The 13,778-nt window shown below is 43.0% G+C and overlaps 1 protein-coding gene across 1 annotated transcript in view; it reads left to right on the top strand.

The window, feature by feature from the left end:
- The first annotated feature begins 292 nt into the window (after positions 1 to 292).
- The window catches only part of SPTLC3 (serine palmitoyltransferase long chain base subunit 3), a 142,124-nt gene continuing 128,638 nt past the window's right edge, over positions 293 to 13,778 (top strand). Inside the window, exon 1 of the mRNA XM_042230421.1 lies at positions 293 to 721. Coding sequence (XP_042086355.1) covers positions 611 to 721 — 111 coding nt within the window. The 5' untranslated portion in view covers positions 293 to 610. The remainder of the gene's footprint in view (positions 722 to 13,778) is intronic.

Raw genomic sequence — 13,778 nt, forward strand, 5'->3', positions numbered from 1 at the left:
GCCCCAACTTTTTCCATCTTTTCTGACATTAAACAGTAACTTCCTATCTCTCCTCCCTCTAGCCCCTGCCAACCACTTCTGAACATTCTTTTACAGCAAAAAGAAGTGTTGACTTTGACCTTGGTTTACAACCAGAAATGTAATTAGATGCAGGAGCGGGGCGAGGAGGGGGTAAATGTCAATTCAACACTGACTGTCTTTGGTAGGAGACACCTGGGGACTGTACCGTGGTATGTGTGTGTGTGTCTTTAAAAGACTCTCCACCTCCCGGCCAGCCTCCTCACCATTTGCCACTAGGTTTTGCAGCCTGCCGGTTGCCTCAGTCCAGGCTAGGAGCTGGCAATCTCCTTTGTAGTTTCAGGAGCAGTTTTGTTGCCATGGAGGCCACATTCTGATTTGAGGACTGTAAAGGTAATCCTTTGCTTTTAGTTCCAAAGATCTGCCCCAAAGATAGGCTGCTGCTCTTCTTCTGGAAAAGCCTGATTGGTAGCTTTCCTCCAAGCGCTCAGTCTGAAGTGCTTTATTTATCCTATTCCCTCGCCAACTTCAAAACTCAAGCTCTCCCAGGGCCTCTGGAAGGGAGTCTGTGGCTTCCATCGATTTCCCGCAAATGGCTGATCCTGGAGGTGGTGCAGTTTGCAATGGGACGCTTCATAATCAGAGTGCCTCCGACTGTCACCGGGGAAACTGCTGGAAGAACGGGGTGGTGAAAGAATCCCAGGTAAGAGGCGATCTCTCCCCCTTCATCTGAATGATTGGAACATTTCAATATTTTGCTGTAAAGCTCTTTGAAGCTGTCCTCATTGAAAGTCCTTGGCAGGAAGTGTTTTCCATGTTTGGACTCTGCTTCGGCTCATTTCAAATGCTTGGCGACTAAAAAGTTTAGATATGGGTTAAGGAGGGAATTTCTTCTTTATACAGGAGAGGAGATATGTAGACCCAAGAGCTTTCAACTCCTAATATACAAACATCCCTACTAGTTGTTTTCTCTCAAGTGTTTTGGGAAGCACTGTTGCAAAGGCTAAAATTCTTGAGCTGAATTTCAGTCCCTCAGAAAATCACAACAGACTGCGTTCACCATGCTTCATAAGAAATAAAAAAGGAAGTGAAAGTAAACACTGCTGAGATTATGTGGAGTTGGTGGCATTTTCCCCTGGTAGAGGAGGAATGCCTCTCTGTTTGAAAGGCGACTTCTTTTCGGTGTTCCGTGGGGCCTTGTCAGAACTCACAGCTTGATTTGGGGCCAAAGTCTTTCTTTGAAATTTGACATCATAAGCATTCCTTTTTATAAGACACTTCAGAAAGCGTGGCTTATTGTTATATGCTGCACACAGGAACCAAACAGACTTTGAATTGTTTTCCCATGTGAGGCTTTAAAAAAATGTTTTCACTCCTGCTATGGCAGAGTGTTTGAGGGGAATGTGCTGAGGAGGAGGAGGAGGAGGAGGAGGAGGAGGAACCCCAGAAATGTTGTCAGCTTATTCAAAGAGGGAGCCAAGCCGGGTCTGCAAGCTACTTGTGAAAACAAGCAGGCAGTCTCCAGCTTCTCACGGGATGCCCAGCCCTCTGCTCTGAGCCGCAGGAGGAGCAGGGTGACCTCACCTGCTCCAGAGCAGATTAGCATAGGCAAACTGGCAGCTTTACTCATGGAAAATGAGAAGCTGAGTGGCAAGGAACCCACTCGGGAGAACTGGGGGGAAGGGGGGAAAGTCAGATGGTTCTAAGATCACAGGACAGGTGGGGCTGGTTGGAGGCCAGCTCACGAATCAGTGAATTAAATTCTTGTGTCCAGTGGGATGAAAGAGGTGGAGAGGGGGAATCGCTCTGGAGTATGGGTCCTTTGTGAATAGGCTATAGTCTCCAAAATGTGTTCCTGTCTCAACATAAGGCCTTACCCTAGCCTTGATGTGTCCACTAAAACCCTCAGGTCTGGCCTCCTCCAGCTGACTATTCAATCAGTCAAAAAGTTCATTCGGGTTTTCTCATCTTCCTGACAAACCCAAATGACCTTATTTGGCCCTCCCAACATAATGTGAAGAAAAAGTATTCAAGTCTCATTATTTGCATGAGGGGGATCATGCTAATTCCCACCAGTTCTTCATCACTGCATCGATTCAGATCATTACCACTGAAGACTCTCTTTGCCCCTAAAATGACTGTAACACTGGCCCCTGGCCTACTCACCTTCTGAGCCATCCCCACCCTGAGGGCAGAAATGCCTTCAGGGGATTCCTTCTCTCTGTCCCTACTTTATCTTAGTTCTGTAACCACCCTCTAGTGTTTGAGGCTAGAGACTTAGCTAGATGGTGACGACCACTCCTAAGTAAGAAGAAAAGCCAGAGTCCAGAAGATTTGTTACTAAGTGCTCCTACAAGACTGCAAATAACTTTGAATTTATCGACACTTCCCTAAAAGCAGCAGGAAATATTAGGGCAGCCACTGCCTTTTCCAACAGCTCTTTCTGAAGGAAGGAACATCCAGAACCTATTTGCTCAGATATATTTAGGTGTTACTAAGTTGAAATTGGCTTCCACTGAGAGCCTCAATTATGCTTAAAAAGTATGTTCCAGAAAGAAGAAACTCTGCTGGGTTCTTAGGGCAGTAGGGCAGACAAGAGTCTGTTTTCCCCTCTGTGGCTGTGGGTGTGGCCGTCTTTACCATCATGATCCTCAGTCACTGGCTTTAGCCCATTTCACTTTGAGGACACCTTAAGCAAACTGAGGCTTGACCAAAAGCCTTGCAGCTTGAACCCAGTCCTTACAGAACAAACTCACTCTTGGAACCCAACCACCATGTTTGAAGGAAGCCAAAGCAGCTCAGGAGAAGCCCAAGCAGAAAAAACCCAAGTAACCCAGGCAAGATGCCGCGCCAGCTGGTAGACTGAGTGAGTCAGCTGTCTTAGAAGTGAGTGCCCCAGCCCTGGAGTCTGTCTGTTCCAACTGTTCTTCATGGAGTAGAGATGACTTGTGCCTACTGCTGCTAAGTTGCTTCAGTTGTGTCCGACTCTTTGTGACCCCATGGGCTGTAGCCCCCCGCAGGCTCCTCAGTCCATGGGATTCTCCAGGCAAGAATACTGGAGTGGGTTGCATTTCCTTCTCCATGTCCCCACTGGCCCTGCTCAGATTACAGATTCTTGAGCAAACAAGTGCTATTTGTTTTAAGGATGGTGGTGATTTATTAAACAACAATAAACATGTAAACACATGGATATTCCATTTCTTTAAAATGCCTAGAAAAATCGTTCTACAGTCTTATTACAACCATTCTCAAAGCCTTCAATTTGAGGAAACATGTTTTGCCATCAATCTTTGGCAAAGATTCCTTTTCCTGAGCTTTATATTTTTATCTTGTTTTATCTTGTATTTTGCATAAGGACTTAAGGTGAGTGTCTGGCTGGTAAAACCAAACACAATGAACTCATATGACATCAGTGCAAAAGCACAATCATTTGAAGGCTGTCAAATCCAAAGTGTAATTATTCAACCTGAGGAGGTCTGTAACTTGCTGCCTTATCTAAGAAATAGCAGGCAAAGAAGGATGCATGTGTTCAGGTTTAGCTGTTTTGTTGATTGAAAGAATATATATTTTAAAGTCTATTTAATATCTTCCAATTATAAATTAATTTTATCTATTGGTTAAAGTTTCCTAGAAAATGATTCTCCTTAGAAACACAAGTAGAAGTAGATTGACGTTAACCTAATTATTTTCAAGGAATCCACTACATTTATTTTGAAATACACTTGTTTTAATCTTCCTACTAAGTACTGTCATCTCTCTTAGTTGGCCTGAACTAACGTTTTACTAAAATTCTGAAGTATGCCAACCCATAAATTCATGTGAGAAGTTGTCACCACCATATTATTGTTAGAAAGTTATAGGGCCATTCATTCACAAATTAAACATTTGGAAACAAACAAACACTATGAGCAGGGCTCAGAGAAGTATTCAAAACTGTTCTCCATAATCTACTGCATCCATCACAATTCTCTCTAAATAATGCTTCACTCAAAAGCTTTACACATTGAAGATCGTTTGATTACAGCAGAGGTTGAGATGACAAATACCCAGCAGGCTGGCAAGGCCTGGGGTGGAAATAGAAAGTGGTCAAGCATGGGATAAGGCTTCCCAGGTGGCTCAGCGGTAAAGAGCCTGCCTGCCAAGCAGGAGACACAGGATCAATATCTGGATTGGCAAGATCCCCTGGAGAAGGAAAGAGCAACCCACTCCAGCATTCTTGCTTGGAAAATCCCATGTGCAGAGGAGCCTGACAGGTTACAGTCCATGGGGTTGCAAAGAGTCCATCATGACTTAGCAACTAAACAACAGTAACAAAGCACGGGTTTACCCGAGTAGAGTGAAGCAACTCAGGTAACAACAACAACAAGAGCTCAGGACAGTGTTGTGTTGACAGATTTTATGATTTTCAAAAGAAGCTGGAAATCCAGATGGGGGAGGAGGGGAAGAGCATATCCTAATTTTTAAGTATTGTCATTTAATCCTTCAAAAAGCCAATAGTGTAGATTTCGAGGAGACATTGCTACCAGGCACAAGCCTGTAATCTCTGAACTATTGTTTAGTCACTAAGTTCTGTCCAATTCTCTGTGACCCCACGGACTATAGCCCACCAGACTCCTGCATCCATGGGATTTTCAGAGCAAGAATAATAGAGTGGGTTGCATTTCCTTCTCCAGGGGATCTTTCAGACCCAGGGATTGAACCTGCATCTCCCACATCTCCAGCATTGCAGGCAGACTCTTTACCACTGAGCCACCAGGGAAGTCCCTCTGAGCTACAGGATGAGAAAAATAAGAGGTCCTAAATAGAGTGAGGTTATTGATATTTCTCCCGGCAATCTTGATTCCAGCTTGTGCTTCTTTCAACCCAGCATTTCTCATGATGTACTCTGCATAGAAGTTAAATAAGCAGGGTGCAATATATAGCCTTGATGTACTCCTTTTCCTATTTGAAACCAGTCTGTTGTTCCATGTCCAATTCTGACTGTTGCTTCCTGACCTGCATACAGATTTCTCAAGAGGCAGGTCAGATGGTCTGGTATTCCCATCTCTTTCAGAATTTTCCACGGTTTATTGTGATCCACACAGTCAAAGGCTTTGGCATAGTCAATAAAGCAGAAATCACATCACTTCATGGGAAATAGATGGGAAATAGTGGAAACAGTGTCAGAATTTATTTTGGGGGGCTCCAGAATAACTGCAGATGGTGACTGCAGCCATGAAATTAAAAGACGCTTACTCCTTGGAAGAAAAGTTATGACCAACCTAGATAGCATATTCAAAAGCAGAGACATTACTTTGCCGACTAAGGTCCATCTAGTCAAGGCGATGGTTTTTCCAATAGTCATGTATGGATGTGAGAGTTGGACTGTGAAGAAGGCTGAGTGCCGAAGAATTGATGCTTTTGAACTGTGGTGTTGGAGAAGACTCTTAAGAGTCCCTTGGACTGCAGGGAGATGCAACCAGTCCATTCTGAAGGAGATCAGCCCTGGGATTTCTTTGGAAGGAATGATGCTAAAGCTGAAACTCCAGTAGTTTGGCCACCTCATGCGAAGAGTTGACTCATTGGAAAAGACTCTGATGCTGGGAGGGATTGGGGGCAGGAGGAGAAGGGGCAACAGAAGATGAGAAGGCTGGATGGCATCACTGACTTGATGGACGTGAGTCTGAGTGAACTCCGGGAGATGGTGATGGACAGGGAGGCCTGGCGTGCTGCAATTCATGGGGTCGCAAAGAGTCAGATACGACTGAGTGACTGAACTGAACTGAAATAGAGTCATTCAGGGAACCTGGGTCTTCTTATTTAGACTTATTTTATATATTTTTAAAAGCAATAGATGTATCTTACTTCTTAATTTTCTTTACTTGTTATATTAACACGTATTCCTGGAGTGTGCAAGTCTGAGGAACAACTCTGACTCCACCATGTATAGTGGGTTTCCCAGGCTGACCCTGATTTCGAATATTAGGTGTCAAGAAGTCACAGAACTGACACCATTTTACTGCTCAATCTTCCTCTCTCAAACTTCATAGGAAGTGGAATACAAACTTTTTGTTAGACAGTGCACTCATATATCTTGGTGACCATTATTATTCTCTAGCTATGATATAACTGGGTCTTCAAAAGTTGCCCAGGAAAATGGCTATGTGTAAATATGATTATCCCGTCAACTACAAGTTATACCTGACTGTGTTCTTCCCCTGCCATGTAGAGCTTATCCTTTGGGAAGTCAAGGATCCTTTGGTATATTTTCTGTATTGCAGAATTTTCCATGTAGAAGGCTCATGTGTTCCTAGACTTTCTCGGGTTCCCAGGTTAAGAACCTTAACTCTCACACCCCGATCAGAAAAACCAACAAACCCATCTTTCCAGAGAAGACAGGGTAAAGGGATTCATAAATTGATTTACCAAGGAGAAACACACACACACACACACACACACAAGTATGAAGCCAAAGTGATTCAACAAGACCACTTGTTATTAATCTATTAAAAAACTTTATATTAAAATTGTGTACCCCACTTTTTAATACTATTTTCCTAATAGTCCGTCTAGTCAAGGCTATGGTTTTTCCTGTAGTCATGTATGGATGTGACAGTTGGACTGTGAAGAAAGCTGAGCGCCGAAGGATTGATGCTTTTGAACTGTGGTGTTGGAGAAGGCCCTTGATAGTCCCTTGGACTGCAAGGAGATCCAACCAGTCCATTCTGAAGGAGATCAGTCCTGGGTGTTCTTTGGAAGGAATGATGCTAAAGCTGAAACTCCAGTACTTTGGCCACCTCATGCAAAGAGTTGACTGATTGGAAAAGACTCTGATGCTGGGAGGGATTGAGGGCAGGAGGAGAAGGGGACGACAGAGGATGAGATGGCTGGATGGCATCACCAACTCGATGGACATGAGTTTGGGTGAACTCCGGAAGTTGGTGATGGACAGGGAGTCCTGGCGTGCCTCCCTGGGGGTCGCAAAGAGTTGGACACGACTAAGCAACTGAACTGAACTGAACTGAATATTTCTTGTACTATAAAACTATGTGTATATCCCGCCTTACAACCTTGAGTAAAAATGAACTTTCCAGGGAGATATTTCTTTTCTGGTGGCTTTTCACAACCCAGAACCCCTCAGGATTTCCCAGGGAACCACTTAAGGAAGAATGATAGCAGGAAAACGAGCTTTGACCTCAGCTAGAATTGGGTTTGAGTCCTAGTTTGCCCCTTACTAGCCGTGCCTCATCGGAAAGGTAGCTTCATGTCTCTGATCCATATCTCATAAGGCAATGCTGAAGATTTGATGAGATAGTGCATGCAAGGCTCTCAGTAACTCTCACATGTGTGAAGTGAAGTCGCTCAGTCATGTCTGACTCTTTGGAACCTCATGGATGGTAACCTACCAGGCTCCACGGTCCATGGGATTTTCCAGGCAAGAATACTGGCGTGGGCTGCCATTTCCTTCTCCAGGGGAACTTCCCAACCCAGGGATCAAACCCAGGTCTCCTGCATTGCAGACATACGCTTTACCATCTAAGCCACTAGGGAAGCCCCCTAGCTCACATGCGTAGTCGACAATAAATGGTAGCTTTTATCTGTGGAAGTTAGCCTGCAGCTATCTCTTACTCTTCTACTGCTATTTTAAGAATGTTCAATACAATGCCTGGCATGTAACAGATGCTCAGTAAATGATAGTCTTATGCCTTGAATTCCCTTATCCAGACGTGGCTTTATTTTACTTGGTCTGTCAGCAGCACTTGACACAAATAATCATTCCTCCTCCTTCAAGCACTTTGCTCTCTTGGCTTCCAGGTTGTGACCCTCTTATATCACCAGCTTTTCCTTCGCAGTGTCTATTCCTGGCTTTACTCATCTCCTTGACCTTTAAACAGTGGAGTGACCCAAGGCTCAGTCCTTGTGCCCCTTCTCTTTCCTAACTGTAAATATCTCCTTATTGAACCTTGCCCCATCACTGTACAAACATCACTATCCATGTTTACGCATTATGCGTACATATGCCATTTCCAATGGCTTACTTGATATTTCACTTGGAGAATCAAAGGCATCTCCAACTTAACATGCCCAGAACTGAGCCCCTGATACTCCTTCTATCCCAAACACACTTCCTTTGGAGTCTTTCCCATTGCAGAAAATCACAACTCTAGCCTTCCAGTGGCTCAAACCAAAAACATGAAACCATTCGTGACTTTTTCATTTTACATTGAATGAGTCAGCAAATTAATGATCCTCTCTTCATAGAATATCCAGAATCTGACCACTCCTCACCTCCCCACAGCAACCTCTCTGGTCTCAGCCCCTAAAATCTCTCACCTTGATCGTTTTGGAAGCCTCATCCTTTTTCCCCATTCTCTGGTTATCCACTACTGAATAACCACCCATACCAACCAGAGCAACACTAAACAACAACCATTTCGTTATGATCATGGACTCTGCTACCTAGGACTTTGATTGGGGGACCTAGAACACCTGAGCCTGGAGGATTCGCCTACAAGATGGAGTCCTCACTCCCATGTCCCATGCAGTCTGAGACAGCTGAGAAACAGGGTAAGCCAAGACTGTGGGCTGCATCGCCCATATGTCCCCACCAGCAGGGAGGGCTCCAAGAGTTTTCTCATAAGTGAAGCAGAACTCTCACAGCCTTCTCTACCCTAGCCTCAGAGGTCAGCTTCATGAGTACCTGTTGAAGCAGTCACAAGCCCACCAGGTTCAAGCGCAGTCTTTGAGAATAAACAGGCATATAATGCCTACTTAGATTTTTACCAAAAGTAAAGGAGTAAATTTAAGAATGTGCTTGGAAAGCAAGTCGATGATGATGGTATTGTATTTGTTATGATGTTACTTTGATTGAGGCAGACTGTCTTTATTATGCAAGACACTTGTAAGTGTAGAGATATTTTTTTCAATTGCATTGTATTTTTTTTCATTGGTATTCTAAATGAAGACAGAACAAAGTAGAATGCTCTGTGATGTCATATGGCAATTGCATTTTTTCTCTTTCTCTGGGTAAAAATGTATTAGATCTGTAATTGAAGTCTTTCTGAAAGCAAAAACAAACAAATTAAAAAAAAAAACCTACTTCTCAATGGAAAGATGATTAAAAAGCTTATAGACATCTTTTAAATTTCATACCCTGCTTCCACCCTTGCTCCCCATCCACTACCATCAGCAAGGCTGCTCTCAACATAGCAGCAGAATGATCCTGTTGAAATGACATCAAGAGCTCACTTTTCTGCCCAAATCCTCCCCATGGACCCCATTTCACTCAGAGTAAAAGCTGAGATCCTTACAGTGACCACAGGCACCACGGGCACTCTGATCCATCCATGACTCAGCTCCTGCCCCTTTCTGGGTACTTGGAGTGTTCCAGTCACACTTGAGCCAGGAGCCCAGGACCTGCCTACCCAGGGATATCCCCACATCCTCTCCCATTTGTACTTAGCCAGAAATCCACATGACTGTACCTCCCTCCTTTCAAGTCAAATGCTACCCACAATCCTATCAAAATCGCAAACCTCCTTGCTTCCTGCCTCCCTTAACTGCTTGTTTTCTTTAGTACTTAATATCATCTGCACGTACACACATAGATTTATTTCCTCTGTATTTGTCTGCCTCTGGTTCTAGAATGGGAGCTAGGCTCTGGCTGAGATTTCCATCTTACTCACTGCTGAATCCCCGGAACCTCACCAGAGCCAGTACACAGTAGTTGCTCAATAATGGTTGCACAGTGATTAAAGACCTGATTTCAGCTTGTTTTATTTCCTTTGCTGGTTCTGGTTCTTTAAAAGATGGAAAAGGCCCCTTGCCTGGAAAATCCCATGGACGGAGGAGCCTGGTGGGCTGCAGTCCATGGGATCTCTAGGAGTCGGACGTGACTGAGCAACTTCACTTTCACTTTTCACTTTCATGCATTGGAGAAGGAAATGGCACACACTCCAGTGTTCTTGCCTGGAGAATCCCAGGGACGGGGGAACCTGGGCTGCCATCTCTAGGGTCGCACGGGGTCGCACAGAGTCCGACACGACTGAAGCGACTTAGCAGCAGCAGCAGCAGCAGCAGCAGCATATCATACATAGTCTACTTTGTAGGTTTTGAAGTGTCTAACCTCTTATTAATTAATTACTAATTTAATTATTAGTGATTAATTAGTAATGAAAGGTTTCCTATCCTTTGTTGGAGAACATAACTACTGTTTACTTCCCTCTTTTTAAAAATCAGTAGATCGTTAGATTATTTTGTGTGACCAGGTCACTACATACTTTTATGTTGATATCCAAATATTAGGTATACTCTAAGCCTGGGGTTAGAGAACGTGCTTTCAGCAAGCAGAACTTTTTAAAGGAAATTTAAAAAGAAATAAATAGTATTAATTTATCCTGATGATTTTACTACCTCTTAATAGAAGATGAAATATGCCTGCATTAGAGGGAAAATGACTAATACCTCAGGGTATAGAGACCTATTATCTGGTTTTAATAAAAATTCTGCATTCTCAGGATCGCATATCCAAGAAAAACCAGAATAACCTGCTTTCCCATTCATGACCCTGTATATGAGATTATTTTTAATGTTTAATTTAACAAATTTTGCATCACACTATGCTAGGAATTTTCTAAATACAAGCTTATTTGATTCTCAGAAGCTTATGAACTTAATTATGCAAAGCATTTTTATATTATAGAAAAGTTCAGTAAATTTGCCCAAGATTAAACCTCCTATTAGTGGAGGCTGGCCCCAAGGTCTGTGTTTTTAATCATTAGGAAAAAAAATTAGAAAAGCCTTTTCTTTAAACTTTTTTTTGTGAATAATTTCAAACTTACAGAAAATTAAAAGAGTTCTGCAGTGAATACTCATATACCTACCACATAGAATCTGCAATGACCATTTTATTGTATTTGTTTCACCACACTTTTTCCTGTCTGCACTTCCCTCTACTCAGCCATCAATCCATATGTTTGGTGCATTTCAAAGAAAATTGTAAAATCAGTTCATCCCACCCCTAAGTATTAGCCGAACTTCAATATTTGTCCCTAGCTCTTTTTTTTTCTTTTGAGGCAAAATTTACATTGAATTTTGGCTTATATCACCTTTTGATTTCTCTTGTTGGAAAGAGTTTCATAATGTAGTTTTCACTGTAGCAAGATTTAACCTCTGGACAAAAATACTGAGTGGTGTGTAAATTCACATCTAGTGAGATGGAAGATGGGCTTCCCAGGAGGCACTAGTGGTGAAGAACACGCCAGGTTCTTCAAACAACAGGTTTGATCACTGGGTCAGGAAGATCCCCTGGAGGAGGGCATAGCAAGCCCATCCAGTATCCTTGCTGGGAAATCCCATGGACAAAGAAGCCTGGAGGGCTACAGTCTGTAGGGTCACAAGGAGTCAAACACGACTGAAGCGACTTAGCCCAGCACAGCAGAGATGAAATAAGGACTCAGCAGAGACTCTCCCTCTTGAGGAACTCCCCTGCTGTACATCTGTAATTCTGCAGGGATCAAGAGCCATTTTCTCTCTCTCTTTTTTTTTTTTTTCCTTTAGTATAATCCAGCTAACAGGAAAGGAACTTAGTATAGAAATTCTTACAATTCCATTCCATGCCCTGTCTTTCTTACATATGGAGGAATGAGGTTCAACAAAGCTAAGTAGCTATCTCAGAGGTCACACCAGTGTGAGACACCCTCATCGTTCTAGTCTCTTGATACCTCGACCGAGGACCTTTCTGGAAAGGTCCACTTTATTGGAAACCTCCCACCTGTGAAAGTAATCAGCCTGGGACTAAGGTATTTGGTGATTCATAGTGGTACCTGCTATTGCAAATTCTTTAGCTTTGACTTCAAAATTGATGCTGCAAAATTGCATTTGTCTCATGTAAGATGTAAAGACCTCTTTTTTCCTGTTTCCTCAAATAAAAGACACATGGAGGGAGCCTCCTTCTTTGTGTATCTTAGAAAAAATATGTCAGAGAAACCAATATTTATTGAGAGTTAATGATTGCTGCCACACACAAGATCCCACCAAATGTTTATGCTTTTTGAAATATTGTTAATTCTCACCTATCACTTTCAAATTTCACATTAAGGATCCAAGATTCAAGGAAGTGAGATAATCACCCACATGGAAGGCAAGTAATAGGAGGCTATTATGACCCCTAATATCACATAAGGGCTTCCCAGTCAGCACTAGTAGTAAAGAATCTGCCTGCCAATGCAGGAAACATGAGAGCCGCAGGTTTGATCCCTGGGTTGGGAAGATTCCCCTGGAGGAGGACATGACAACCCACTCCAGTACTCTTGCCTGGAGAATTCCATGGACAGAGGAGCCTGGTGGGCTATGGTCCATGGAGTCACAAAGAGCTGGGCATGACTGAAGTAACTTAGATGTACCCATGCCATATCACATAAACTGTTGCCACATCTCACAGCCCTACTGTTCTCTTAAAATGAACCATCATATAGAGATTGGGAGTAGGGCCTCCCCTTTGCACTGCTTGGGCTTGAATTTCAGCTTCACATCATCATTTTGTGACCTTGGGAAAGTGATTTAATCTCTGTGCCTCAGTTTCCTCATCTGGAAGATGAGGATAATAATAGTGTCTGCCCAATGGATTCCTTGTAAGAAATAAATATGATAGCGCATGCAAAGAATCAAAATGATTTCTTGAAATTTAACCAGTGCTTGCTTGACCCCTTTTAACTTTCAGCATCAGCTGTAATGATCCTTATATCCAAGATCTTGTTGGACTCTCACAACTATGCTGTGAAGTTTTGAAGTCTATTAACCCATTTCATGGATGGAAAAAACTGGGCTCAGAAAAATAATGAGACCAAAGACACATGGATGAAGGGGAAAGAGTTGGACAAGAACCTCAGACATTTTTCAAGTGTCTAAGAATCTTAGACATTTCCCTCCAAGTTCAGGGATGTCTCAAAGGACTGGACACATAATAGGCCCATACTCTGCACATCAACTCCATCAACTATTCCTTACAAGAACAGGTAGGAAGGTACAAAAAATCAGTGCTTCTAGTCTTCAGTAGATATATTCATAGCAAGAGATGAAGTGCTATTTTGGTCATTACACTTAGAAGAGCAGCTTTGGGGGTCAGTCGTAGTAATTTTTTTTGTAAAAGTCTTGAATAATGTGAATTTCTATCTTAGATTTTCATAGCCAGGCAGCAAAGTGATTTTACATGGCACATCAAATAGCACAACTTGCTATGAATCTTTCTTTAAAAATCATTGACCTTTGTCTTTACATGTTTATGGCAGATAGCATGTGCGTTCCTCAGAATTACCTTCTTCTGAGCCTTCGTGAATCCTCAATTTCATTTTTAAGTGTGTGCCATCATGCAGGCTTGCTTCCAGACCCAGCATGGAAATGCAAGTCAATTCACTTCTTGGTTCCTTTGCTGAACTTCCCCAAAGCAATGACATTGATGATGTGGTAAGGATTCTTATGTTTTGCAACACGGCCTGTTTCCCAGTCATCTACTCTGACAGTCCGAAAGAAACCGCTAGGTCACTTCAGTCGTGTCCAACTCTGCAATCCCTTAGACGGCAGCCCACCAGGCTCCTCCGTCCCTGAGATTCTTCAGGCAAGAACGCTGGAGTGGGTTGCCATTTCCTTCTCCACTGCATGAAAGTGAAAAATAAAGTGAAATCGCTGTCATGTCCAACTCTTAGCGACCCCATGGACTGCAGCCTACCAGGCTCCTCCATCCAAGGGATTTTCCAGGCAAGAGTACTGGAGTGGGTTGCCAT

This window comes from Ovis aries, chromosome 13 (genome assembly GCF_016772045.2).
Source record: "Ovis aries strain OAR_USU_Benz2616 breed Rambouillet chromosome 13, ARS-UI_Ramb_v3.0, whole genome shotgun sequence".
Lineage (NCBI taxonomy): Eukaryota > Metazoa > Chordata > Mammalia > Artiodactyla > Bovidae > Ovis > Ovis aries.